At 39.6% G+C, this 26,439-nt stretch overlaps 1 protein-coding gene across 2 annotated transcripts in view; it reads right to left on the reverse strand.

Annotated features, from left to right (window-relative positions):
• The window catches only part of LOC307157104 (uncharacterized protein), a 43,098-nt gene extending 18,464 nt beyond the window's left edge, over positions 1 to 24,634 (reverse strand). The window contains exons 1-3 of one of the 2 annotated variants that reach the window (XM_079868866.1): positions 24,579 to 24,634; positions 23,662 to 23,815; positions 12,964 to 17,753 (exon numbers count right to left, since the gene is read on the reverse strand). In XM_079868866.1, the coding sequence (XP_079724992.1) occupies positions 15,994 to 17,753; positions 23,662 to 23,746 (1,845 nt within the window). In that variant the 5' untranslated portion in view covers positions 23,747 to 23,815; positions 24,579 to 24,634 and the 3' untranslated portion in view covers positions 12,964 to 15,993. Of the gene's footprint in view, positions 1 to 12,963; positions 17,754 to 23,661; positions 23,816 to 24,578 lie in introns of those variants that run through there. The other variant, XM_079868867.1, reaches the window with a different exon arrangement.
• Positions 24,635 to 26,439: the final 1,805 nt, after the last annotated feature.

The following is a 26,439-nucleotide window of genomic DNA, read 5'->3' on the forward strand; positions in this document are numbered from 1 at the left end:
ATTTTTTTAGTAAAAAAAACATTATTTTTGAATAATTTTGGAAATATTAAATTAAATCTGAAGAAAATTGGCACTGTTTATCACACTAGTCTACTTTAATTTTTCACCAGGAATTTTGTTTTGAAAAACTTTTATTTTGTACAATATGGCACATTGTCACTCTCGTGGTGTTCCCGGACAAAAATGGCCGGACTATAAAAAATAGCTTATAAATCTCTCATTATACTATATTTTCACCCAATATTGGATTCAATCTTTTTGTCAACTTGTTCTCTTTCAGTTAGGACTGGTTTTATATTTCTATTTGCATCTGATTAATCGTGGGCCTCATTTATTTGAGACTAGGCATCTCATTTTTTGAGTAAAAAAAACATTATTTTTGAATAATTTTGGAAATATTAAATAAAATCTGAAGAAAATTGGCACTGTTTATCACACTAGTCTACTTTAATTTTTTACCAGGAATTTTGTTTTGAAAAACTTTTATTTTGTACAATATGGCACATTGTCACTCTCGTGGTGTTCCCGGACAAAAATGGCCGGACTATAAAAAATAGCTTATAAATCTCTCATTATACTATATTTTCACCCAATATTGGATTCAATCTTTTTGTCAACTTGTTCTCTTTCAGTTAGGACTGGTTTTATATTTCTATTTGCATCTGATTAATCGTAGGCCTCATTTATTTGAGAGTAGGCATCTCATTTTTTGAGTAAAAAAAACATTATTTTTGAATAATTTTGGAAATATTAAATAAAATCTGAAGAAAATTGACACTGTTGATCACACTTGTCTACTTTAATTTTTCACTAGGAATTTTGTTTTGAAAAACTTGTATTATGTACAAAATGGCACAGAGTTACACTTGTGGTGTTCCACTGGGCCATTGAGGGCCATTGTTTCAATTAGCCTTTGAAAGTGAATGGGAGAGACATGTGTTAGAAGTCCATGAGGAATATCTTTAGATCTGAGTGATGGATTATGGTGAGTTTGGGCTCTTTTTAATCTTAACAATCTCATGTAAATAATGATGCGTCATTTTCCATAATTTATGCATGCTTCATTGAGTTATGAGTTAAAACGCGACATAAGTGCTAGGCTACATCTATATTCAAGGCTCTGCTTGCGCCTGTTGGGGTTTGTGTGTTACAACTCCATTAGGAATATCTTTATACCTGAGTGATGGATTATGCTGAGTTTGGGCTCTTTTTAGTCGTGATAGTCTGCTGAAAATAATGATGTACAGTTTTCTACGATATGTGCATGCTTCGTGAAGTTATGAGCGAAAATCAAACGCGAGTGCTTCATGAGTATATACTTGGCTAGGTGCGTCTGTGGTATTCTCTGTGTTAGAACGCCATGAGGAATATCTTTAGATCTGATTGATGGAATATATTGAGTTTGGGCTCTTTTTAATCGTGAGCTCCTGCTGTAAATAACGATGTGCCATTTTTCATGATCAATCTATGTTTCATGAAGATACGAGTAAAAAGGCCAAGTCTAAGCTACCTTGCTTGGCTACGTGAGTCCGTGAATTTCTTTTGTGTTAGAACTCAATGAGGAATATCTTTAGTTCTGAGTGATGGATTATGTTGAGGACTCATTTTAATTGTAAGCATCTGCTGTAAATAATGATGTGTCATTTTCCACAATCGGAGCATGTTTCATGAAGTTACGAGCGGAAATGTGTCTAAAATTCAGCATCCATACATGGTTTACACATGGGTCTCTTGAAGGGCTTCTTTTTCAAAAACCTCGCTCAAGTTTAGTAAAAAGCCTGAAACAATTATGCTTGTTGTATTCTACTCATTAAGACCTTTCAAATGACATATGACACATGACTATCTGAGCTGTATGATGTATTTGACATATTGCTGAATGCAATACAAAAAAGTAGTTTATAAATAGTTTTTTTTTCTTTTCTATTTATCAGCAAATAACTCTGCACTACTTAGGAGTTTATCAAATTGGCTACATTCATTGTAAATTTCAGACTCTAAGCTTTCAAATGACACCTATTTTAAGTTGATCAAGGTAATATTTTTGAAAAATATTATGATTATTTATTTCGCAGCTAGGTGGCGCCTGCGGGGGGTACACTCCGTTTTAGAGTGATAACTCAGCACTCGTTAGGATTTGATCAAAGTGATTAGATGCATTAAAAAGCTGAGATTCTAAGCTTTATGTGTTGTTCCATTCATTGATTGCATTGGTCTCTGCCATTCACTTTCAAAGGCCCATTGAAACAATGGCCCACAATGGCCCTCAATGGCCCAATGGAACACCACAAGTGTAACTCAGTGCCATATTGTACAAAATAAAAGTTTTTCAAAACAAAATTCCTGGTGAAATATTAAAGTAGACTAATGTGATCAACAGTGCCAATTTTCTTCAGATTTTATTTAATATTTCCAAAATTATTCAAAAATAATGTTTTTTTTACTCAAAAAATGAGATGCCTACTCTCAAATAAATGAGGCCTACGATTAATCAGATCCAAGTAGAAATATAAAACCAGTTCTAACTGAAAGAGAACAAGTTGACAAAAAGATTGAATCCAATATTGGGTGAAAATATAGTATAATGAGAGTTCTCTTACGAGAGGTTCTCTCGTACTGCGTAATATCTTACGCTAGGAGAAAACCTCTTTTCCACGAGATATTGAAGCCAAAAAATTATCCTTAATTTTGCAATAATGTAAAACGCATTGCAGCAGCCTGCAGCCATGGGCGAGACAGCTCGCGCGCCCATTGGCTGCTCTGCGGCAACTGCACCAGCCTATCGAGAGAGGACCCTCATGACGTCGGAACCAATGAGGGCGCTTCGCGCCCAATACGCCATGTCCCGCCAAAAGAGGGTGGGGCTCGACTATAAATATAGCCTCGAGAGGCTGGTTTGACCAGTTTTTCATCTCTTCAGCGAAGCTCACGCATCGCTGGATCCAGAGAGGAAGCCGTGCCATCTGAAGGAAGCACTCAGCGGGATTAGCGCCACATCTGAAGCTGCTGGACGACAACTCGCCGCCTTCAGTCGCCGTTCCTGCTCACGCTTTCCGGCGTACATATCCTTTTACTGCTGTGTGTGTTCGCCACCGCGACACACATTTTTTCTCTAAAAGAGCACGAGCGTCTTTTTCAAGATGCCTCGTACATCCTGTGGCTCATGCCAAGCTCCACTCAGCGACGGGGACCACCATGTCATCTGTGTTTCCTGCCTGGGTGAGGAACACGCAGCTCTTGCGCTCGTTGACGGCGGCTGCCCTCACTGCGAGCTAATGCCGATGGTGACTCTGCGGACTCGCCGGGCATTTTTCTCCGAGACTGCGCCTTCGCCCGCTGCGTTGCCGCGCCGTAAAAAGCGCCGCGCTCAGCGGGTCCCGGAACCTCCTCCATCCCGCGAAAGCTCGCCGGTGCGCCCGCCAGCTTCGCCGCCTGCTTCACCCGAGTCTCTCGCTGCCGGTCAGCGGCCGCGGTCTGCCGCCGATTCCACCATGGAGGACTACGAGGAAGCTGTATGTGAGGAGAACGACAGTTTCTCTCTCCTAGCGTCGGGCAGTGAGGATTGGTCGAGCTCCGCGGACCTCGCACCGTCTTCTCACCGGCCCCCTGGGAAAAGAGCCAGCATTGAAGCGGAGCTTATGCGTCTGCACGAGCAGGCCGTCGAGAGCCTCGGCCTTGAGTGGTCGACGCCCCAGCAGCCTGCACACAACCGTCTCGACGGCTGTTTTCTGCAAAGGGACCGTGCTTCGCAGCCTTCAAGACCAGCCCCCTTTCTTCCTGAGCTTCACGAAGAGGTCGCTAAGTCTTGGAACGCTCCTTTTTCAGCCAGAGTGCGTGCTCCCGTGTCCGCAGCATTCTCCGTAGTTGACGGTTGCTAAGCATTCTCCGTAGTTGACTCTCTCCCTCCCGTCGAGGAAGCGGTAGCCGCCCATCTTTGCCCGCCCTCCGCTGGACGGCGCGCTAAGACGGCGCTGCCATCTAAAGCCTGCCGCACCACGTCAGCTTTGCATTCTAAGGCCATACTCCAGATCTGCCAGGCCAACCTTCTCCGCAAGATGGACGAGGAAGGACCGGAAGCTGTGAGCCTTCTGGATTTGAGAAGTGCGACGGATCTCGCCCTTCGCACCACTAAATCCGCCGCGCAGGCCATAGGGTGGAACATGGCCTCTATCACCGTGGCTGAGAGGCACCTGTGGCTTACGCTCTCGGAGATGTCGGACTCAGAGCGCTCTGCGTTTCTCGACGCCCCCGTCTCCCCCACTGGCCTCTTCGGATCTTCTGTCAAGGATTTCGCAGACAGATTCGCTGAGGTTCAGAAGACATCGCAGGCCATGAAACATTTCCTGCCCAAGCGCTCAAGCTCCGCAGCAGGTCGCTCAAAACAGCCATCTGCTCGCAGCTCCCAGCCGCAACCATCAGCTGCCGTCGCCCCACAGCGCCGTCAGACCCGGGATCAGAGACCGCGCTCTCGCTCCACCGGCCGCCGCGCGGGCCACGGCCGAAGATTGTGATAAAGCCCGAGGCCCCTAAGCCTTCCTAACCAGCTTAGGAAAGCGACGGTGTTCAAGTCCCGCTGCGGCCGGACTTCCACCGAAAATTTTCGCTCGTTCAGTTCCAGTAATTGCGACTGTTCCAGTGTATTCTGCAGTAAACAAGTCGGCAACACAGCCCGCTTGCCTGTACACAAACGCCGTTTTTACGGCGACCCAGATAAATCCCATAAAGAGTGTATTTTCTGGTATTCCGGCCACGGCCGACGGTGTTATGAGTGTAATAAAAATGCCCAGTGCCCATTACTACACACAAACACGGCCCGCCACACACGGCCCGCACAAATAAAATCGACTCATGTCGATTGTGCACCAAATGTAGTGATTGTGCACACCTACTTCGAGCCGAAATAGCGAAGTTACTGAGCAAAGGAGCTATAGAACCCTTATCACAGGCTCAGAGCGAAGGGGGCATATACAGCAGATATTTTCTGGTACCCAAAAAAGACGGGGGTCTCAGACCCTCTAAGACGACTGAACAGAGCACTTCTGAAACGACGGTTCAGAATGCTCACGACCAGGAAAATCCTCTCGCAAATTTGCCAAGGGGACTGGTTCATGTCGATAGATCTGAAAGACGCTTATTTTCAAATACAAATAGTGTCACGTCACAGGTGATTTTTGAGATTCGCCTTCGAGGGCCAGGCATATCAGTACACAGTCCTGCCGTTTGGCCTATCCCTGGCACCTCGCGTATTCACGATGTGCATGGATGCAGCACTCGTACCCCTCAAGCTCCGGGGCATACGAGTACTGAATTATTTGGACGATTGGCTGGTTCTAGCTCGATCACAGTCAGAGCTCATAGAACACAGGACCATATTACTCGATCACCTCGAGAATTTAGGTCTCAAAGTCAATTGGGCAAAGAGTTCGCTGTCTCCCAGTCAGAAAATATATTTTCTGGGTACAGAACTGGACTCGCTGTCTATGACAGCACAGCTTTCACCGCAGCACAGGCTGAATATTCAGCGCATGACAGAAACATTTCGCCACGGCACTTTAGTCCCGCTCAAAAAGTTTCAGAAAATGCTGGGTCTCATGGCTTCAGCATATTCAGTGCTTCAGCTGGGTCTGCTTCGCATGCGCCCGCTGCAGTACTGGTTAAAACCGCGCGTTCCGCGCGGAGCGTGGACCTCCGGTCTCTCGCGCCTCAAGGTCGATCAGAAATGCATCGCAGCTCTGAAACCTTGGTCAGTGACCGATTGGTACCGGTCAGGTGTAAGCCTGGGGACTTCCTCGAGTGTGAAGGTGGTGTCTACGGACGCCTCAACCTCGGGATGGGGAGCGCTGCTAGAGGGCAGACCGTTCTTCGGCCAGTGGTCAGAACGGGAGAAGCTTCTACACATAAACTGCCTGGAAATGATGGCAGTCGACAACGCGCTGAGGCGTTTTTGTCCCCACATAATAGGACACCACGTCCTGGTCCATTCGGACAACATGTCAGTGGTGGCTTATATAAATCACCAAGGAGGTATCAGATCCAGAACCCTTCACATGCTGGCGGAACGCCTCCTGGTCTGGGCTCAGCACTATCTGCGCTCGCTCAGAGCAGCGCATGTGCCCGGCCACCTGAATGTGGGACCAGACAGACTGTCCAGGAACAATCTTCCGGCAGAAGAATGGTCTTTACACCCGCAGACAGTCAAACTGCTGTGGAGGACATTTGGCAGAGCGAAAATAGACCTATTTGCATCTCAAGAGAACGCTCACTGCCAGGAATTTTTCTCCAAGAGCAGGGATGCGCTGGCTCGCGTCTGGCCCCGCTGCCCGCTCTATGCGTTTCCCCCTGTCACGCTTCTACCCCAGGTGTTAGAGCGAATCAGGGAAAACGGATGCCCGGTACTGCTCGTCGCCCCATTATGGACGAACCAAGCCTGGTTCCCAGTCCTGATGCAGCTGACGAGTACCGCCCCGTGGCCAATACCGGTGAGGAGGGATCTCCTCTCGCAGGCAAACGGCTCGATCTGGCATCCTTGCCTGGAGCTTTGGTCCCTACATGTGTGGGCCATCAACGGGTACCCGTTAACCTCCCAGCGGGAGTGTTAAACACGATCACGCAGGCTAGAGCTCCATCTACGAGACGGCTCTATTCCTCAAAATGGTCTGTGTTCACTAGCTGGTGTACAGCGCGCGGCACTTCACCCTCACACTGTGGGGTGTCGGAGGTTCTTTCCTTTTTACAAGAGCTTCTGGATAAGGGCAGAGCCCCATCCACGCTCAAAGTTTATGTGGCGGCCATAGCAGCGTTCGCTGAACCAACGTCTGGCCAGTCACTAGGAAGGAACGATCTGGTCATTCGCTTCCTTAGAGGAGCTAAGAGGCTGAATCCTCCCAGACCTCCCTCGGTTCCCGTTTGGGACCTTTCCACGGTTCTGGAAGCCATGAAAGGTGCCCCATTCGAGCCAATACAATCAATAGACCTTAAACACTTGTCTCTCAAAACAGTGTTTCTTCTGGCTCTCACTTCGGTGAAGCGCATAGGGGACTTTATCCAGATGGATAGTTGACGCTATAGCGCTAGCTTATACATCTAAGGGCCTGCAATGCCCGTTAGGTGTCAAAGCGCACTCCACGAGAGGCATGGCCTCGTCGTGGGCTTGGTCTAGCGGGATTGCCTTGCAAGATATCTGTATGGCGGCAGGCTGGGCCTCCCCGTCTACATTTATAAGGTTTTATAACCTCGAGGTTCCCGCTTTACAAGCTAAGTTGCTCTCGGTCTAAATTTTCAGCACTGCCTGCCCGATGCTATCGGCTCAGGAGGCTGAAACAGTTAGAGCGTCGATCACTGATCGCCTGTATACTTCTGTGGGCAGTGCATAAGTCCCCCATATTCATCAGTCCAGGCCGAGTTCGCCCTGGCTGTGTGGAACACTTGATTTATTCTGCTCTTATTAGAGCTCTATATTACAGGAATGATGCTATTCTAGCCCCTCTTCCCGGATTCTCTGTGAGTCCCATGTGATTAGGCACTGTATGAGCCCCGGGCACCTGCCCTGGGGACTTTAGTGTTGTATCTCAAGCACGCACGGCGTTTTACACTGTGTTCCCCTAGCGTAAGATATTACGCAGTACGAGAGAACCTCTCGTAAGAGAACGTACTCGGTTACTAACGTAACCTCGGTTCTCTCTAGAGAGGGAACGAGTACTGCGTATCTTGCCGTGCATGCATCACGCTCCGGTTCGCTTCGGCGATAAAAAACTGGTCAAACCAGCCTCTCGAGGCTATATTTATAGTCGAGCCCCACCCTCTTTTGGCGGGACATGACGTATTGGGCGCGAAGCGCCCTCATTGGTTCCGACGTCATGAGGGTCCTCTCTCGATAGGCTGGTGCAGTTGCTGCAGAGCAGCCAATGGGCGCGCGAGCTGTCTCGCCCATGGCTGCAGGCTGCTGCAATGCGTTTTACATTATTGCAAAATTAAGGATAATTTTTTGGCTTCAATATCTCGTGGAAAAGAGGTTTTCCCCTAGCGTAAGATATTACGTAGTACTCGTTCCCTCTCTAGAGAGAACCGAGGTTACATTAGTAACCGAGTACGATTTATAATCTATTTTTTATAGTCCGGACATTTTTGTCCGGGAACACCACAAGAGTGACAAGGTGACAAAACCCCCCCTAAAAAATTAAGAAAAGTGTCACAAAACATTTCAGAAGTATGTATACCATTTGTGAAAAAAGTCACCAAGTTTCAGTCCAAAGCGATAACATTAACTAGTATTTTCGGGAAAAAGAAAATCTTCTCCGGACAAAAATGTCCTGAACACCACATGAGGGTTAAAAGAGTAATATTTTAAACAGCACACTGAACTGAGTAATATTTATGTATACATTATCTTGTGAATACCTGCAGAGTAAAGAGATGATTTGTGTGAGGATCTGTATACGTGTTTAAAGGGATGGTTCAGAGGAATGTCAACCTAGTACCCAGGGGGCAAAGGGGGTTTAGCAGACATGGGCTGCTGTAAAAGGTTGTCATATAAAAATGAAATCTATGATGTCTGAGGATCACAACCTGGGTGGACAACCCGGTCAACAAGCTGCTGGAAACTTGTAATTAGGGTCAAAACAATGCTACCTCAAATTCTGCTTTAACTCCACGGAATCACCCAAACATGCTAAAAAGGTTTAATTATATTCATGAATCCTGAGGCATATCTCCCTGATACTTTATGGCTCGATGGTGTTTTATGCCCCCAATGGCTCCTTAGAGGCAGCTAACCCTACCCTCAACCTTAAACCTACCCATCCCCTCGCTGCCTGGAAGGCGACGTTACTTTATGCTAGAAACAAACTGAGCACATCTTTCAAAAGAGTGGAAGATAAGCGTTCATCTGATGTCTTGATTGTACATGTAATTAGAATGCAAGAGTTAACAATGCATCTTAATTCATAGGTAGGCAAAAAAAACAAAAAAAAAACAATTGAACATTCCATTTGTAATCGGTAGCATTATTTTCCCTTTGTTGTTGTTAAAATAAACAAATTACCATGTGAAGTTAACGTTTACTAGATGAAATCATATTTTGATCATTTTCACTAACCAGACAGTCCTCATGGCCTATAACACATTTAGAGGGAATTCAATTTCAAGCCTATAATAGCCTGTCAATTCAAACAAGGTCTAAGAAAGAAGTTTACCATTAACTGATGTTAATTGTATACTGCTCTGTTTCTGTACGTACAGTATATCGTTTGCATATTTATGCAATATCTATTATTTGTATTGCAATGTCTAGTATTTCTAATATTCTTTCACAAGTGGGATAGCTTTATTTATTCTATCGAAATAAAAAAATTTTGGGGTTAGGCTGGTTACTGTTCAATCCAGGTGTTTGGAGTGTGAGACAAAGGTACTGACAACTAAATGTTGAAAGACTAAAACACACAGGAGTCATGTGTGGAGTAGGTTTAAAAGTATTTACTGATTAAAACTGTTACATTAAGTAGCAATTTGTACCAAAAAAAAAACAAAACAAAAAAAACAATTAATGAAACAGACAAACAGATTACAATTCAGGGTGATAACTAATTTCTGTAATAATGTTTATACAAATTGTTTAGCTGTTTTCAGAGTCACTGCTGCTGTCGCTGCTCTCTAGTGTTTCAGCATGCTGTCTCCTACTACATTTGGTTGCCAACCCCTGGCAACGGCATCCTATGTAGCATGGAATTGCCCTCTTTGCACAGGAGCAGTTCTTCTGACAGCCTTTAACCAGAGATGGGCACAAATATACATCAAAAAGTATTTCATTACAAATAACAAATACTTACTCATCAAATGTATTTAAATAAAATACTAAATACTGCTGTGAAAAAAGTATTTAATTAAAATACAAGTAATTTGTAATTTGAAAATACAAAAAAATGTACAGTCTTCTGTAGTGTAAGTGTGGCGTTATATACATGTAAGAGTCTAGAATATTGCAATATCATTGTTTAGTGCAGAAGATGCGCTTTTAACGTACATGTTGCCACATACTGTCATAATAAAAGATAATTACGCATATAACACTATATTTGTATTATATTACACAAAAACTAGTTAACGCTGCTGTGAGGGTGTTTCTAATAGCGCGGCTGTGACAAAGTTGACAACTTTCTCTCTTCCGACTGCCGTTATCTATTTTTTTTACTCTTTTTGAAAGTTGTGAAAACGCTGTTGTGGCGTTTTTCTTTTGCTATTTGAGCAAATTGGAATACAAAAAATATATTTAATGTAGTCTTTCATTCACTGCTATAGAAGTTAACCCAACTATGATGCCTTCCACTTCTGAGAAACCCAGAAATGTGAACAGGGTCAATAGGATGTGTCACATCACGTAATTAACTTGCCAAAAACTGTGATAGGCAATTTGGTAGTCCTATTTGTATTTTATGTCTATGGTCCTAGGGATAGTTCACCCAAAAATGAAAATTAGCCCATGATTTACTCACCCTGACGTCATCCTATAGGTGTATATGACTTTCTTCTTTCAGAAGAATACAATCAGAGTTATATTAAAAAGTGTCCTGGCTCTTCCAAGCTTTATAATGACAGTCAATGGGTATATTTTTCATCAAAGTGCCTCTATCCATCATAAAAGTGCGTCTATCCATCATAAAAGTGCATTTATCCATCATAAAAGTGCATTTATCCATCATAAAAGTGCATTTATCCATCATAAATGTGCATCTATCCATCATAAAAGTGCATTTATCCATCATAAAAGTGCATCTATCCATCATAAAAGTGAATTTATCCATCATAAAAGTGCATTTATCCATCATAAAAGTGCATCTATCCATCATAAAAGTGCGTCTATCATCATAAAAGTGCGTCTATCCATCATAAAAGTGCATCTATCCATCATAAAAGTGTCTATCCATCATAAAAGTGCATCTATCCATCATAAATTTGCATCTATCCATCATAAAAGTACATCTATCCATCATAAAAGTGCATCTATCCATCATAAGCTCTGGGGGGTTAATAAAGGCCTTCTGAAGAGAAGCTACGCGTTTGTGTAAGAAAAATATTAATATTTAAAACTTTATCGACTAAAATAACTAGCTTCCAGCAGACGGCCAACGCAAGTCGACTTGCGCCACAAGAGTAACACTTGACGATGTATGACGTAGATGTAGGAGTAGCGCAAGCTTTGACGCTTAAGAGGAGGCAGACACAAGGATAATACTCCACACCCTCTACAGTGTCCAGAATGAAGGAGTTGGCAGAGTTGTCATCCATGCCTTTATTAACTCCCCAGAGCCTGTGGAGCACTTTAATGATGTATAGATGCACTTTTATGACTTTTAAACCTACTCCACACATGACTCCTGTGTGTTTTAGTCTTTCAACATTTAGTTGTCAGTACCTTTGTCTCACACTCCAAACACCTGGATTGAACAGTAACCAGCCTAACCCAAAATCCTCAAATCCTTTTTTTTAATTTTGATAGAATAAATAAAGCTATCCCACTTGTGAAAGAATATTAGAAATACTAGACATTGCAATACAAATAATAGATATTACATAAATATGCAAACAATATACTGTACATACAGAAACAGAGCAGTATACAATTAACATCAGTTAATGGTAAACTTCTTTCTTGGATCTTGTTTGAATTGACAGGCTATTATAGGCTTGAAATTGAATTCCCTCTAAATGTGTTATGGGCCATGAGGACTGTCTGGTTAATGAAAATGATCAAAATATGATTTCATCTAGTAAAAGTTAACTTCAAATGGTAATTTGTTTATTTTAACAACAACAAAGGGAAAATAATGCTACCGATTACAAATGGAATGTTCAATTTTTTTTTTGCCTACCTATGAATTAAGAGGCATTGTTAACTCTTACATTCTAATTACATGTACAATCAAGGCATGAGATGAACGCTTATCTTCCACTCTTTTGTAAGATGTGCTCAGTTTGTTTCTAGCATAAAGTATCAGGGAGATATGGCTCAGGATTCATGAATATAATTAAACCTTTTTAGCATGTTTGGGTGATTCCGGGGAGTTAAAGCAGAATTTGAGGTAGCATTGTTTTGACCCTAATTACAAGTTTCCAGCAGCTTGTTGACCGGGTTGTCCACCCAGGTTGTGATCCTCAGACATCATAGATTTCATTTTTATATGACAACCTTTTACAGCAGTCCATGTCTGATTTCCTAAAAAACAGGTGTTTTGCCCCCTGGGTATAGGGTCCTTTGCACCATAACCTTGAGCCAAACACTCCCCCAGAAGCCTTTTTTCCCTTGGTCGAACATTATTAAAGTTAGAGCTTATTTAGAAATATCAGTGCAGGTGCTAATGTATCCAAGTTTGTATCTCGTAAATTACCCCACTAATAATGCCCAGAATGGTACCAAACTTCTACAGTAGTACAAATAGCTTATGTACTCATAAAACGATGCATTGGAAAGTTTGTAAGTATATCAGGAGTTTATTTAAATAACACTTGCCTGATGGCTCATGCTACCGCTAACCCGAACGTCGAGGTCACTTCCGTGATTTGGGAAAAGCCCGTAAAAGTCCTGGCAGAAAGCGATGCATAAGGATGTAGTGTAATGACGCCCAGTTCCAGGAATGCACTAATATTTTGTTGGTAGTACCAGTTTGCAACAATTATAAGTTAACACTAAGTTGTCAACACTTCGGAAAAAATAATATTTCTTTTGGATATATTTCTATGGTGTGTTAAATTCACTAGCTTTTCCCTTACACTTGTGAGTTTTGCAAAGGACTTTTAAGGGCTCTAACTTTAATAATGTTCGACCAAGGGAAAAAAAGCTTCTGGGGGGGTGTTTGGCTCGAGGTCATGGTGCAAAGGACCCTAGGTTGAAATTACTCCGAACCATCCCTTTAACAGGTAAGACAAAAGCAGGGCCAGAAAATTGGCAGAAGTCATTCAAACAAATCCAAAACAGCAAGGTGGTGGTGGAGCCTTCTGTAAAAGATTGTCCACTGAAGGCAAGTAAAGTTTGAACCGAGTGTAGTTTATTCAAACAATGAGAAATAAATAATAAAGAAAGAAAAAACAAAGACCTGACTTGAACAGACTTAACAGAAACCTTGAATGTGGACTCAACAGCAGAGGGTTACACATAGCAAGGAGATGGTCAGGCCACAAGTGATAATATGTACATGACAAAAGGGGGGAAAAAGCATCAAGGTCAAAGTAAAATGAAGTGAAGTTTGCAAATAAAAGTAGTAGGCTAAACATGGGCAAATCACTTCTTAAGTCAAGTCACCTTAATTTATTTAGCACTTTTAACAATATAGATTGTTTCAAAGCAGCTTTACAGTGATAATGGGAAATTAAAGTAACAGAGATTGTTTTGGCTTTAGAGCAGCTCTTGAATAAAGTTATTGTCCAAAAATAAAGTTAGTTTTGATTGATTCACTTCCGTTGCAAAGATCATTATTTATTAACTTAGGGGCCGCTTACACCTCACCATTCTAACAGAAAACACCTAATGCGCTCCGACCTGGGGCCTGTTTCATAAAGGTGGTTCAACCAACTCTGAGTTAAAACTTGAACTCTGAGTTGACTTACCCTGAGATGGGAAACTGAGTTTTCGGTTACAGAACAGCTGAAATGAGTTAGTTCAATCAACTCTTGAGTTGACTGACTCTGAGTTAAGCGCGTGCACCACAACTATAAAAAGTCATTTTCAGTGGAGCGCAGATATTATGAGTCACCATGGCAACAGCGCCAGACAAAAAGAGGTCTTCATATTTCTCACCAGCAAAACTGGATGAGCTTCTGCAAGCATATGGAGAGTACAAACACATATTATTATTATTATTAAATATCAGCTCCGGCAGCGAAGGACAGAGAGTTAGCTAGGGAGAAAATAGTTGCTCGAGTCAATGCACAAGTTTACATTTTGATAACTGTTATACAGTGTTGGGTGTAATTAATTACCAAGTAATCCAAATACTGTAATTTAATTAAAGGGATTACTCTTAATTCTTCTGTAATTTAAAGTAAAAGCTGATGTAATTACATTAGACTAGAACAATTCTGTATATTTAACATACATTTTTAAAAGGTATATTTTTAATGTAACCTTCTCCCTCTACACACTTTGGTCAATTCAAGAATAATTCATGCAATTGTATATTGTTTATCTGAAAGCATTAAAAGTGCAGTTTCTTGTCTCTCCTTGTATCGTTCAAGTGGTTGAGGTTGACATGGGATTTAGTAATTAGTAAACCAATACTTTCTAAAGATAGTCAGTATTACATTAATCTATTTACACTGTTGAAGATGTCATTTGTAGTTAGTAATTAATAACTATTTTAGAGTAACTTACCCAACTGTTATAATATCAGATGTGAAACTGGAAGAACAGTATGTTATGAAACCTAATTTTAATTTTCATGTCGGTGCAATCCTGCAGGCATTAAAAGAACATGGCAGCAGCTGAAAATTAAATATAAAAACATAATTCAATCAAGTAAGGCTTGAGCATATCATGGGTGTAGGTTACCTGACTTTACATTTGACATATTAAATAACTAAATAGCATCCAGTGTCTAGCAGTGCAGCAGCATTTTTGGCTGAGGGAATTCCTGGAGGGACTTCAGAGCCAGTCCCAAAGATCTAAGGGCCTTCATAAAATGTAAGAGGTTTACATATGTTATTTTTTATATAGGCTATTTTTTATATTTCCATTTATTTTACTTTGGGTTGGGTTTTTTGTTGGTCTTTTGGAGCCTCCTGTCCCAACAGAACCACAGGCAGTCGTAAGTAGCCTATTCAATACACCAGAAATGATGACAAATAGTGTTATAAAGTGTACTCAACCAAATGCTCATCTTCACAGGACGATGGGGATAAAGAGTTTCTGCTGCCACAGAGAGGCCTACAGTGGTAATGTTAATATTATGTGTCTACACATCAAACAATCTACACATTCACATTACATTTTTATGTGGAGTAGCCAATATAATCTAAGTTTAAATCTAAGTATAAACAGGTATTCTTATCTCTCCCTCCCTCAGAGTGTGGAAGAACAGCAGGAGGACGGTCCATCAACTTCTGTTGCACAGATGAACACAGTTCAGTGATTTCCAGTAAATGCCAGTTTAATTCTGTAGAATTTGTTTAGAACTACATTATGTAACTCTAATCTACTACTGTATTTTCAGTTGCCAGTTAAGGAGTTATATAGACTTCATCTTATTAAAAAAATAGGGAAAAAAAACAGCAGTAAAAACAGCAATGGATAAATGTACCGAGAGAATGAATGAGGTGTTTAAACACCGCTTCCTCTTTAAAAAAGGGGAGGAGACCAATAGAAACTCTGGGTTTACCAAAGAAAACCTGCTCCCGACCAGGTTAGGTTCACAGAGTAAGTTACCATGGTAACTGACTCTGAGTATAAGTTACCTCTCTTTCAGAAACGGGCTTAACTTAGTCTGCTTTCTCAGGTTTGACATACCTCCCATTCTGAAACAGAAAACCCAGAGTTTCCCTCATTTCAGAGTTAACATACTCAGAGTTTTCACTTAACCTCCTTTCTGAAACAGGCCCCTGCTCATTCGCAAAACAACAGTGCCTGGTGGCTCGAGAACGCAAACTTTGAAATAGGTTCTAAGGTGCAAGCCTTAATTTGTTTTGAAAAACGTTATCATCGCCGCATAAACCTCAAAAACGGCCTTCACAGGAGAGAGACTAGTTGACACTTCAGGACTGCGTTGTCGTCGTGTCCAGGTGCAGGTCCTTTATTTATTTTTGGGGGGATTTATGGGAAGTGTTCCAAGTTCCAGCTGACTTAATCTATGCAGCCTAACATTGATGTGATGAACATGCCAAGGTGGAGCTTCACCTGTTCAGAAAAGCATTTGATACAGGCCACATTTAAGGGTCATTGTGAACAGCATAGAAAAAAAAGCAAAGAAAAAAAAACCTGCATTTGAGCAGATAATCAGAATGGGGCCACATTCAGCTGCGACGTGAACGTAGCCTTAATTTAACACATATCCGTATTTTCTGGTGCCATTTTAAATTGCCGAGCCATTTAAAACGCTTTCCACACAAAGAACATGAATAAGTTCTCACATTTGCATGACTTTTCATATGTATTTGTAAGTGTGATGGCAAAAGAAATTCTTTATGACACCGATCACAATCAAATGATCTTCCTCCGGAGTGGATAAGCAGATGATTTCTGAAATTGCTCCTTTTTGTAAACCTCTTGCCACACTCTAAACACTGCATTTTCTTTCCAGAATGAGTTTGCAAATGACGTTTTAGGCCCCTTTGATAAGTGAAACTCATCTCACACTGAAGACACGTGAAGGGCTTGTCTCCAGTGTGAACTCTCATGTGAGTCTTAAGGATTTTTTTGAATCGGAAACTTTTTCCACACTGGTGGCATTTATAAGGCTTCTTTCTGTTGTGTCTGGATGTAAGATGCCTGTTTAGGCTTTTCAGGGAACGGCAACTTCTTCCACACTCATGACATATAAAACAGTTCTCTCTTGAGTGAATCCTCGTGTGCTGATTAAGGGTTGCTTGACGTCTGAAACTCTTCCCACACTGATCACATGTGAATGGCCTCTCTCCAGTGTGACGGTTCATGTGATATCTAAGATTTATCTGCCGCGTGAAGCCATTCCCACACAGTTTACAGGTGAAAGGACTCACTCCAGTGTGATTTCTCATGTGGACATCAAGGGATTTTTTATATGTGAAACTCTGTCCGCACTGAGTGCATGTGTAAGGCTTCTCTCCAGTGTGAAGTCTCATGTGGAGTTTAAGGTTTCCTTTTTCAGTGAAACTTTTCCCACACTGATGACATTCAAAACAGTTCTCTCTTGAGTGAATCTTAATGTGGTTATTAAGGGTTATTTTACGTCTAAAATTCTTTCCACACTGATCACATCTGAATGGCTTCTCTCCATTGTGAATGTTCATGTGATACCTAAGGTTTAGTGCTACCGTGAAACACTTTCCACACAGTTTGCAAGTGTAAGGCTTCTCTCCGGTGTGAATTCTTATGTGCCTGTCAAGGGCTCCTTTCTGAGTGAAGCTCTTTCCACATTGTTGGCAGGTGTAAGGCTTCTCTCCATTGTGAATTCCCATGTGGACTTTAAGGTTTCCTTTTTGAGTAAAACCCTTTCCACACTGTCGGCAGTTGAAAGGCTTCACTTCATTGTGAATTGCCATGTGGACTCTAAGGTCTTCAGGTTGATTGAAACTCGTTCCACACTCAAAGCAGGATAAAGCCTTCTCTCCATTGTGAATTCCCTTGTGAACTCTAAGGTCTTCAGGTTGATTGAAACCAATTCCACATTCAAAGCAGGTGAAATAAAATCCAGTTCCTGTCTTCTGAGCTCTTTTTCGTGAGGAAGTCTTTTCAGTCTGCAAGGAACTACATGATTTTTCTCGAGTTATGAAAGCATTATGTTTCTTTTCCATTTCAATCAGGACTTTACTCTCATCTTTCAGTGGCATTTCTCCATTGTGAATTTCCATGTGGACTCTAAGGTCTTCAGGTTGATTGAAACTCGTTCCACACTCAAAGCAGGTGAAATAAAATCCAGTTCCTGTCTTCTTAGCTCTTTTTCGTGAGGCAGTTTTTTTAGTCTGCAAGGAACTACATGATTTTTCTTGCACTATGAAAGCATTGTGTTTCTCATACTGATCTTTCTCTTTCATTTCATTCAGATCTTCACTCCCCTCTTTCATTGGCATCAGGTCTAAGACAAAAAAAGACAAATAAAAGTTAACCCCAGTTTAATGGCACAAAGCAACAGACATAAAAATATTTAGACATGTAAAACATCAAAACCTAACAAAGCGTCAAAACCAAAAACATCCCATAACTACTAAGCTACTGAAAGAGGTGTTTTCTTTAATGGCAGAACCTCTTCTCAATTTTGTCAACTCTTTTCTTTATTTAGAACACGTCTCAAAAACATTCAAACTGGCAGATCACACAAAAAACATTGTCGCCCAGGGGAACTGGTTAACTACAGACAGATCTTAAATCTGACATTGATGTCTACAGTATTAGAAAAATGTCCTCTCAACTATGATCAGTCATGCAAAGTAATCGTATGTGTAAAATAAATTCAGCCAGGATTTAATCCCTATTGCAGCACAGAAACTATGCTTATTAAAGTTACATCTTTCATCAACACAGACTCCAACATTCTCTTAGACAGCTTGAGAATTGTTGACATTTATGGACACGCATTAGCAGGTTCAGGTCCCATCTACCCATTCACTCTAAGTTGTGCACTTATAATGTCTCAACAGCGACATTAATAAAATAAAATGTAATAAAATACAGCCTAGAGGACAGGCACCAAATGTGTGGGGAAATCCATTTGATTGTAATCTAAATGAGAAATAATTGCAGTGCTCTGGTCAACCACTATAGAGTTAGTACCAATGAATGCGGTTTACAGTATTCATAGAAAGAATTGTGTGAGTGGCAGTGAGCCAAATCTTTAAGTCGCTGTTCTTTAATGTTTGTGGACCAAATTGCTCAATACCAGAGGCAACACAAAATGCAAAGATGTGCAAAATAAAACGTCATCATGTTTTAAAGAAGAGTGGCTTGATGAAATGGTGGAAATAACTGACGATAAACAGAGCAACGTAAAAAAAACTCCCGAGACATTTACAAATGCACACACCAACCCCACCACAGGTGAAGCGTGCAAACTCAAAATACCTGTTACGTCAGTTTTAGTGGTGGAACAGATCACAAAATTCACGGTTCGGATCATTTACGTTTTTTGAGCCACGGATCGGATAATTTTTCAATCAGCAAAAAAAAATAATAATTAAATGAAATATAAATGTGTGTGTGTATGTTCACACATTATTTAAAACAAGTGAACAGTCAGTAATAAAATAAGAACAAATACACAAATTACAATTTGTGTTTGATTGAACTGGTCTGATTCAAGATTGCGCCTGTGTGTTTGGCATGCCGTCTGATGCTCTCGTGTTTGCTTATCTGATTGTTTGCTGTCTCTAAACTGCTGTACGTTTCTAGTCTACGACCATTAAGCTCTCCTAAACATCCACATCTCTATGATGGACTAGGGCTGGGCGATATGACCAAAATCTCATATCACAATTTAAGTTATCTCATATCCCGATAACGATATATATCACGATATAATACCTTTTCTGTAAATTTAATCAATTAATAATGTATTGACCACATGGAAAGGACTATTTCTTTTCTACATTTTAAAGTATACACTCAAAAATGTACGCATTCATAAGTGATTCTTTTTTTTTTCTTGTATTTAGAACTTCTGGGCAAATGTTTGATTATGAATGCAGAAATATAAAATAATGAAATATAAAACACTTTTCAAAAACAAATGATTACAGGCCCAACATAAAATATTGCTATATAAAATGTAAACATTGCACTTTCAAGGCTCACAACATAAATAAATTAAATATTACAAGAAAACAAACAACAACTGTGTAAATTACTGAATAAAGCCCCAACATAAAATATTGGTGTATAAAATACCAAATGTAAACATTGTACTTTTTAAATTTAAACTATAGCAGCAATATAAAGCTCACAACATAAATGAATTAAACATTACAAGAAAACAAACCACACCTTTAAGTGTAAATTATTTAATAAAGCCCCAACATAAAATATTGGTGTATAAAATACCAAATGTAAACATTGTACTTTAAGTTCACAAATAAAAAGCTACAAATATAAAAAAATACACTCCAGGTTAGAATTATAGCATCATATGAAAACTAAAGTCCCACAACCAATATCAATATTTGACAACAATGCTTCAAAATGTTTGGCCTGTCTTGCCGAATCTCAGGGAGCTACTTTTATAGGCTGAAAGCCAGGAATACAAGTTGATCAACTCTTTCTGGTGTAAGTGCTGACCTTTGGCACATTACAATGTTCCTACTTGTACTAAATGCCCACTCTGAGGAGGCACTTGTGGCAGGGATGCACAGGTATTTTTTAGACTGGAATAGTCCTGTCTGTCTAGGGGTGATTTACCACCCTCCACATTCTACTAAGGATTTTACACAGCAATTTACTGAACTTATCGGCAATATTGCTACTAATTATGATCGCTTCCTACTGGTGGGCGATTTTAATATTCATGTTTGCTGTCTGTCTAATCCATTGTTGCAGGAGTTCCTTAATCTAATAGATGCTTTTAATCTATCACAGTGGATCAAAGACTCTACAAGATCCAACGAATGGCCCTGAATATGAGTACTCTCTTATGGATTTGATGTTACTGATGTTGTGTTCTCAGATTTTCTGCTCTCTGATCATAAGCCTATTTTATTCTCACTGTCTCTTCCGGATATCTCTCAACTTTCTATTACACCTGTAACATTGTCTCGGTTCTACTCTCCACAGTTTAGCAGGATACCCAGGGCTTGGTTTACACTATTGCCATATTCAATATTGCGTCTAAAATGTAAGTGATTTATAACTATTTGTTTATTGAACTGTTTTATGAAATCAGTGTCACATTTTCAATCTTGATGGTATTCAGGAAAACCGCACTCTTGGTCGTGTGATATTGCTTAACCCTCTGGGGTCTAAGGTGTTTTTGGGGTCCTTGAGATGTTCTGACATGCCCTGACATTTTTGCTTTTTTCAGTTGCTTATAAACATATTAATGGCAAAAAAAAATTACACACTATTTAGCACAAACAGGACTACCATGAAATGTGAGCAACAAGAATGTACATGTCTGCATTTTTGAGAGAATAATGTTTATGCGTGGTTATTGAAAAAACTAAAAACTAAAGTTTCTGAAATAAGGCCATAAAACACATTCTAAATATGTGCCAATAAGACTTTTGTCTAATGGATGTCATCGCCTAGTGTTTTTTCTTCAAAATAAAGTGAAAATCACCCTGCCTTATCATTCACATAACACAATACATTGATTTGAATTTTGCAAAGCACTTTCTGTTTGGAAAGGCCATATGCGGAGTGGGCGTCTACGGTCATGCATATGTAGTGGTTCACACCTGAGGAGACAATGGGGCCTGCATACTTAATTAGCCATTCATTCAGGTGAGTCACTGAGCCACAAGAATGCAAGAGCAACAGTTGGAAGCATCTCAATTCTTTTTTTATTTTTCCTCATATTGTGCTAGCAATTTGGCCTATAATATCCAAGGAAAACATGTCTAGTAATTGTGCAGTTAATTCTCATACTGTATTTTCAGTTTTGGAATATTTATGCTCTCCCCAAATTTGTCAATAATAAAACACAATAAAAGTTATTTAAAGAAAAGGCTTATATTTACCTTTTATTAGTTTGTTTACATCTACCTTGTAAATATATTTTTTTATTAAAAAGGTTACAATTACAACAACAATTCAAGTGTAATCTTTCTTTGTAAAAACTAAAGTATACATTTTATCATACATATTTCAAAGTTAAGGATTTGATTGATTATTTGATAACTTTATTTTTGACAAAACATATTATATTTAACATAAGCAAATATTGGCAAACAAAAGCTTATTTGAGGTGGCAGATATTTTACATTAAAAATGTATAATCTATCCAAAACTAATCAACGAAATGTTGTCTTTCATATGTCTGTAACATAGGTCTTTCATTTTTATTATAAGAAATATAAATGTTAATTTGCAGTTTAAATCCAGGAAATTTGTTAATGAAAAAATTATTAAAAGTAAGATACAATTGATACAAAACGAAATTCGTTTTAAAGAAAGGATTTGTACTTTCTGTTTTGAGGTCTCTGTGAAAGTTTGAAAGTCTTTTAGTGCTTTTTTTAGAGCGCTCACGTCCATAATGGAGAACTGTCACGTAATATTGTTTTTTCCTCATACATGCGAACACGAAAAATAAAAGACAAAAGACTTTTAAGTAAAACTTACTCCGAAATTGTGTTCTCGGCGGAATTCGCTCTTCAATATGCTGCCGTTCGTCGTCTGAGTTACAATCTTCCTCTGAGGAAAAGGTGCATTCTTCCTCGCTGTCCAGAATCATCTGAAGGGCATCTTTATTACCGGAGAAGCGTTTCATACTCAAAACGCGATGAACTATCAGTAAGTCTGATGAAGAAACTTTTTATGGCATTGATCGAGGGGCGTATGCGATGCATACTAGATCATCTAACTATTTACATGTGAATCGTGCCGGGGGCGGAGCGGCCTCAGCACATTATAGAGATAATGAAGCAGAAGGAAAAACGGTACCTCTCCTTGCTTTCAAACGGATTACATGAGTTGAAAACATTTGTTTTTTATATAAATTACTTCATTTAAAAGAGGAGATTTCAAGCTTCATAAAGACATATCTCACGTGCCTGTGTGAGAAGTATTCGCTGAGTTATGATTCATTTTCGGACGCGTTTCAGAATGGACTACACGGACAGAAAGAAGGCAGAACTCGCTTCGTGTTTATTTTTCTTTATTTGTCGAAAAGCACAACACTATGTTTTTATTGTGAGTATACACAAAAATAATACACATTTAACAGAATCGATTGATGTATGAAACTTGTTTTGTAAAATCAAAGTCAAAAGAGTATTTTGGGTCTCAATTCAACTCATAAGGAAAAAAGCGAGCAGATCACGCCGGCGTGATCTCCGACCTCTGAGGGTTAACTGTGTCATAAGTTACACTTACAAATTTTTATCGCAGTATGTTAAGGGAGTTTCTTTGTGTGCTGCGCTCATTTGTTTAGATTTCTCCTCAACAGAGCAACCTTGTTACTGTCAGTACATTATTAAATTATCCCCCATCAATTGCCACTTACACTAAATTAAATCAGAATCATTCTCGCATGTGGTGATTCTCTAGTTATTTTATGGTTACTGACACTTTACTGACAGGCTACTTGTTCGATCGGGCAAGTATAGTTCTCATTCTAAAATTCTCTTTTCTTTAGATACAAAGATGACGACATATTACTCATGTATGGGAGAAAATGCAACGTGCAATATGGTGGAATAAGTCCTGCCTTCTGAATAATAGAGCCAATCGCCGATTATTAATGTCATCACGTCACTGCAGCTGCTGTTACATGCTTCGGTTGATAAAGAAACAGTCAGTGTTTTGAGACGCACACTTAGGACCGCATATGGGCATCATTGACTGGTCCAGTCTGAAAAATATGTTTTTTTTCAACCCTTTAAAAATCTTTTTAAATTTGAGTATAAGAAACACAATTTATGGGACATTTTGACAAATTTTGTAGCAGATTTGAAATATGTCATTTTATTGTGAATTCGGTACGCAGTTTTTGAGATTTCAGGATTGTCCAATTCAAGTAAATAGGACGGTCTCAAATGCCCGAAATAGGCGGAGACAAATATGCCCGCAGAGTGAACCGAATTTCCTTGAAAGGGACTTTGGTATAGTGTTAATTATTACTTTTTAGGCTACATTAATATTTTTTATTTATTTATTGTGTAACATATCATAATAACTGATGCCCAACTTTGACCGACCCGTTCCATGTCAAATAAAACCACTTTAAATAGGACACAAACACATATCTGACATTCTTCATAAATATCATTCATTTCTGTAGAGCTGGACATTTTAAACAGTATCAAATGACGGAGTTCCGCTTTGAGAATGAAACTAACCTGTTTGTTCCTCAGTATCTTCTTGTTTCACTCTGAATGTTTCTTCAATCTTCATGTCTTCACTCTCCTCTTTAATAAACGCCATCTTTATAACATTGTCCCAGTTGCTTCACCACGAGTTTTTCCTCTCTGTTTTCCTCTCTGTTTAGACACTCTGTCATGATTAAAATGAGAAAAATTATCAGGATGAAAAATAAATCCAAACTCAATCTCTGGGTATGTCTCATTCAGGTCCTTAGTTCAGTAGTCAGAGCACTGGTAAGAGAAACTCAAAACTAGCACTAAAGTTAGAATTTTTTTTTTAAACACAAACTATGCAGACACTAAATTGACATTTAGTTGTATCCAATGATTCGTAGATTTCAAAACAAACAAAAAATAGGACTACAAACTAATAATAATAATAATAAATAGGCTAATTATACCTGACACTTAATATTTAGTTGTATTTAACGATTTCAATTAATTCATTTTCAAAATTGTGTTACTAGTTAATAAAAGTTGTCATCGTTCATGTTCGTTTTAGGCTATTTGTACTAGATTTAAACCAACATGCATCTTCAGCATGCGATGATTCAAGCGCTTCAAATCACTATTATTTCGCAAACCTTATTTAGTTAATTTGACGTAGAGTTTTGAAAAGCTGTTTCTTCATCATTAGGCCCTAATTGCCGGTTTCTAAATTCGTGTTTACGATAAACTGATTCATAGGGGGCAAAAGGAGAAGCACCTTTTCTGTTACACGTGTGTGGATGCGCTTTACTGACAAAAATAACGTTCATTAATGTTAGACAAGCAATGCAATATTACTTTAAATAATAATTCACTCATTTAACATCGTTAGTAAAAGCTATACATTTGAGTGAACGATTTGTATAGATTTAAACGCTTTAAATAGCCTACTTAAAAACACAAACCTTTCTTCAGCCGAATCACAACAGACGCGGGATGCGGCGCAGCCTTATGACGTCACATCACAGACCAAAATAAAAGTCCTTCTTTAAAGTTTTAATGCAGTTGGCAAATCAGTTTATGGTGCATATTCTGCCACCTACTTGGAGTGTAGAGGATTGACGTTGAATTTATTTGTGTATATAATAAAGTAACAATTGTATACCTAACTTTTCAATCTTGTTTCTAATTTTGTATAATTTAAACATTTAAACAGTATGTTAAACACTCTTAAACCTTTTTAACTGAATCTGCAATGACATTGAGTAAGTGTCTCTAAAAGTTGTGATATTTAATTCTTATAACCTCCACACTTGGAGAAACAACTGTTTCAAGTAGATACAATCTGGCATAACATGCTGATTCATGTTTTCCAATGTTATTAATTGACTGACTGAGTGAAGAGTGTCCAATTCTGAAATATTATTCTATCTTCACTTTTATTGCCAAAACTTATTTTGTGTACACATCAGTGATGCGCGGGTTGATCCGAAATGAGCGGGTGCCTGCGGTCATCCGCGGTTACCCGCGGTTACGAGTCATCCAAAAATATTTTTAATGATATTCGGGTCGCGGTCGGTCGGGTCGTTTGAAATAAAGATGCCAATTAAACCTTTGTAATTGATATAGTTCTAGACACAATTTTCTATGAATACGTTTTAAATTTAATTGACACTTTATTGGCTGAATAACTGGCGCGAAGATGACGCACGAGCTCAGTCTGCAGGTAGAGATGGAGGCGGCAAGAGAAAAGGTGAAGACTGGGGAGTGGAAGCTCCGCAAATACACAAATAGAAAGAGCAAAGTGTGGGAGACATTTGCCGAAATAACGAAAGATGATGACCAAAGTGCTGGCTTTGTCATGTGTAGGCTACTTCTTGCGATGCTATTTACACATTTGATAACCACAAAACTGGCACGACCAACCAGGCACGGCGCCAGGATTCCAGTTTTGGATAAGCCAGACCAATTGTGGGTGCGCCTTAAATTAAAAACGTTAAATAAAAATAAAATAAAAAAACGTTATCCAATCACTGCTTAACCTAATAAAAAATATTGACTAATATAGCCTACTGTTATATTATCTGTGCGTATACATAATATAGATTTTAATAGCTTGATGCTCTTTAAATATTGTGTTGCATTGTAAAAGTAAATACGCGATCGCTCTCCATGGTTCTGACCAAAGAAGAGCGCTTTGGAATCTCCATTATGCATATACCTGGGCTGCATTTTCCGATAACATTGTCTCTTAGCGCGCTGCGATAACTTAACTAAAGGTATACTACCACTAAAGGTATATCATTGCTAGGCGTCTTCAGGGCTATCATCCACTCGCGAGGCAGAGGCGCTGAAAGGAAGAGGCGCTGGCGCCCTCCTAGCAACGGCGCTGTTTTTGGTAAAACATGATTTTGACGACTTCATTAAGTTTTGTTTTATAGAAAACTCTTTTTAAAAGATTTTCGTTTTGTATAAATTGTATCTTAATTTTGATCAATGTTTTATCAATCAATTGCCCGTATTTATTAAATAAGAAGCAATATATAGCAGACAAAATAAGGCGCGGTACGCGATCACTGCATGTGAACTGGAGGGCGCCGAAACTCAACTTGTGCCTCACAGATTTGATAAATATAGGCTATATATTACAGAAAGCTTGAAATGTCTACTTTTAAACGAAAATATTCAAACCAAAATAAATAGGCTATACTTTCTGATTATGTAGGCTAATCCATATGAAATGTGCATTTCTCTCTGGCGTTCATGGCGAGTCCGCAATCTCCGCATTGTCAACTTCATCTTTGCAGCGACACAGAAAACACCAGT

The sequence above is a fragment of the Squalius cephalus genome, assembly GCF_949319135.1.
Source record: "Squalius cephalus genome assembly, chromosome: 4".
Lineage (NCBI taxonomy): Eukaryota > Metazoa > Chordata > Actinopteri > Cypriniformes > Leuciscidae > Squalius > Squalius cephalus.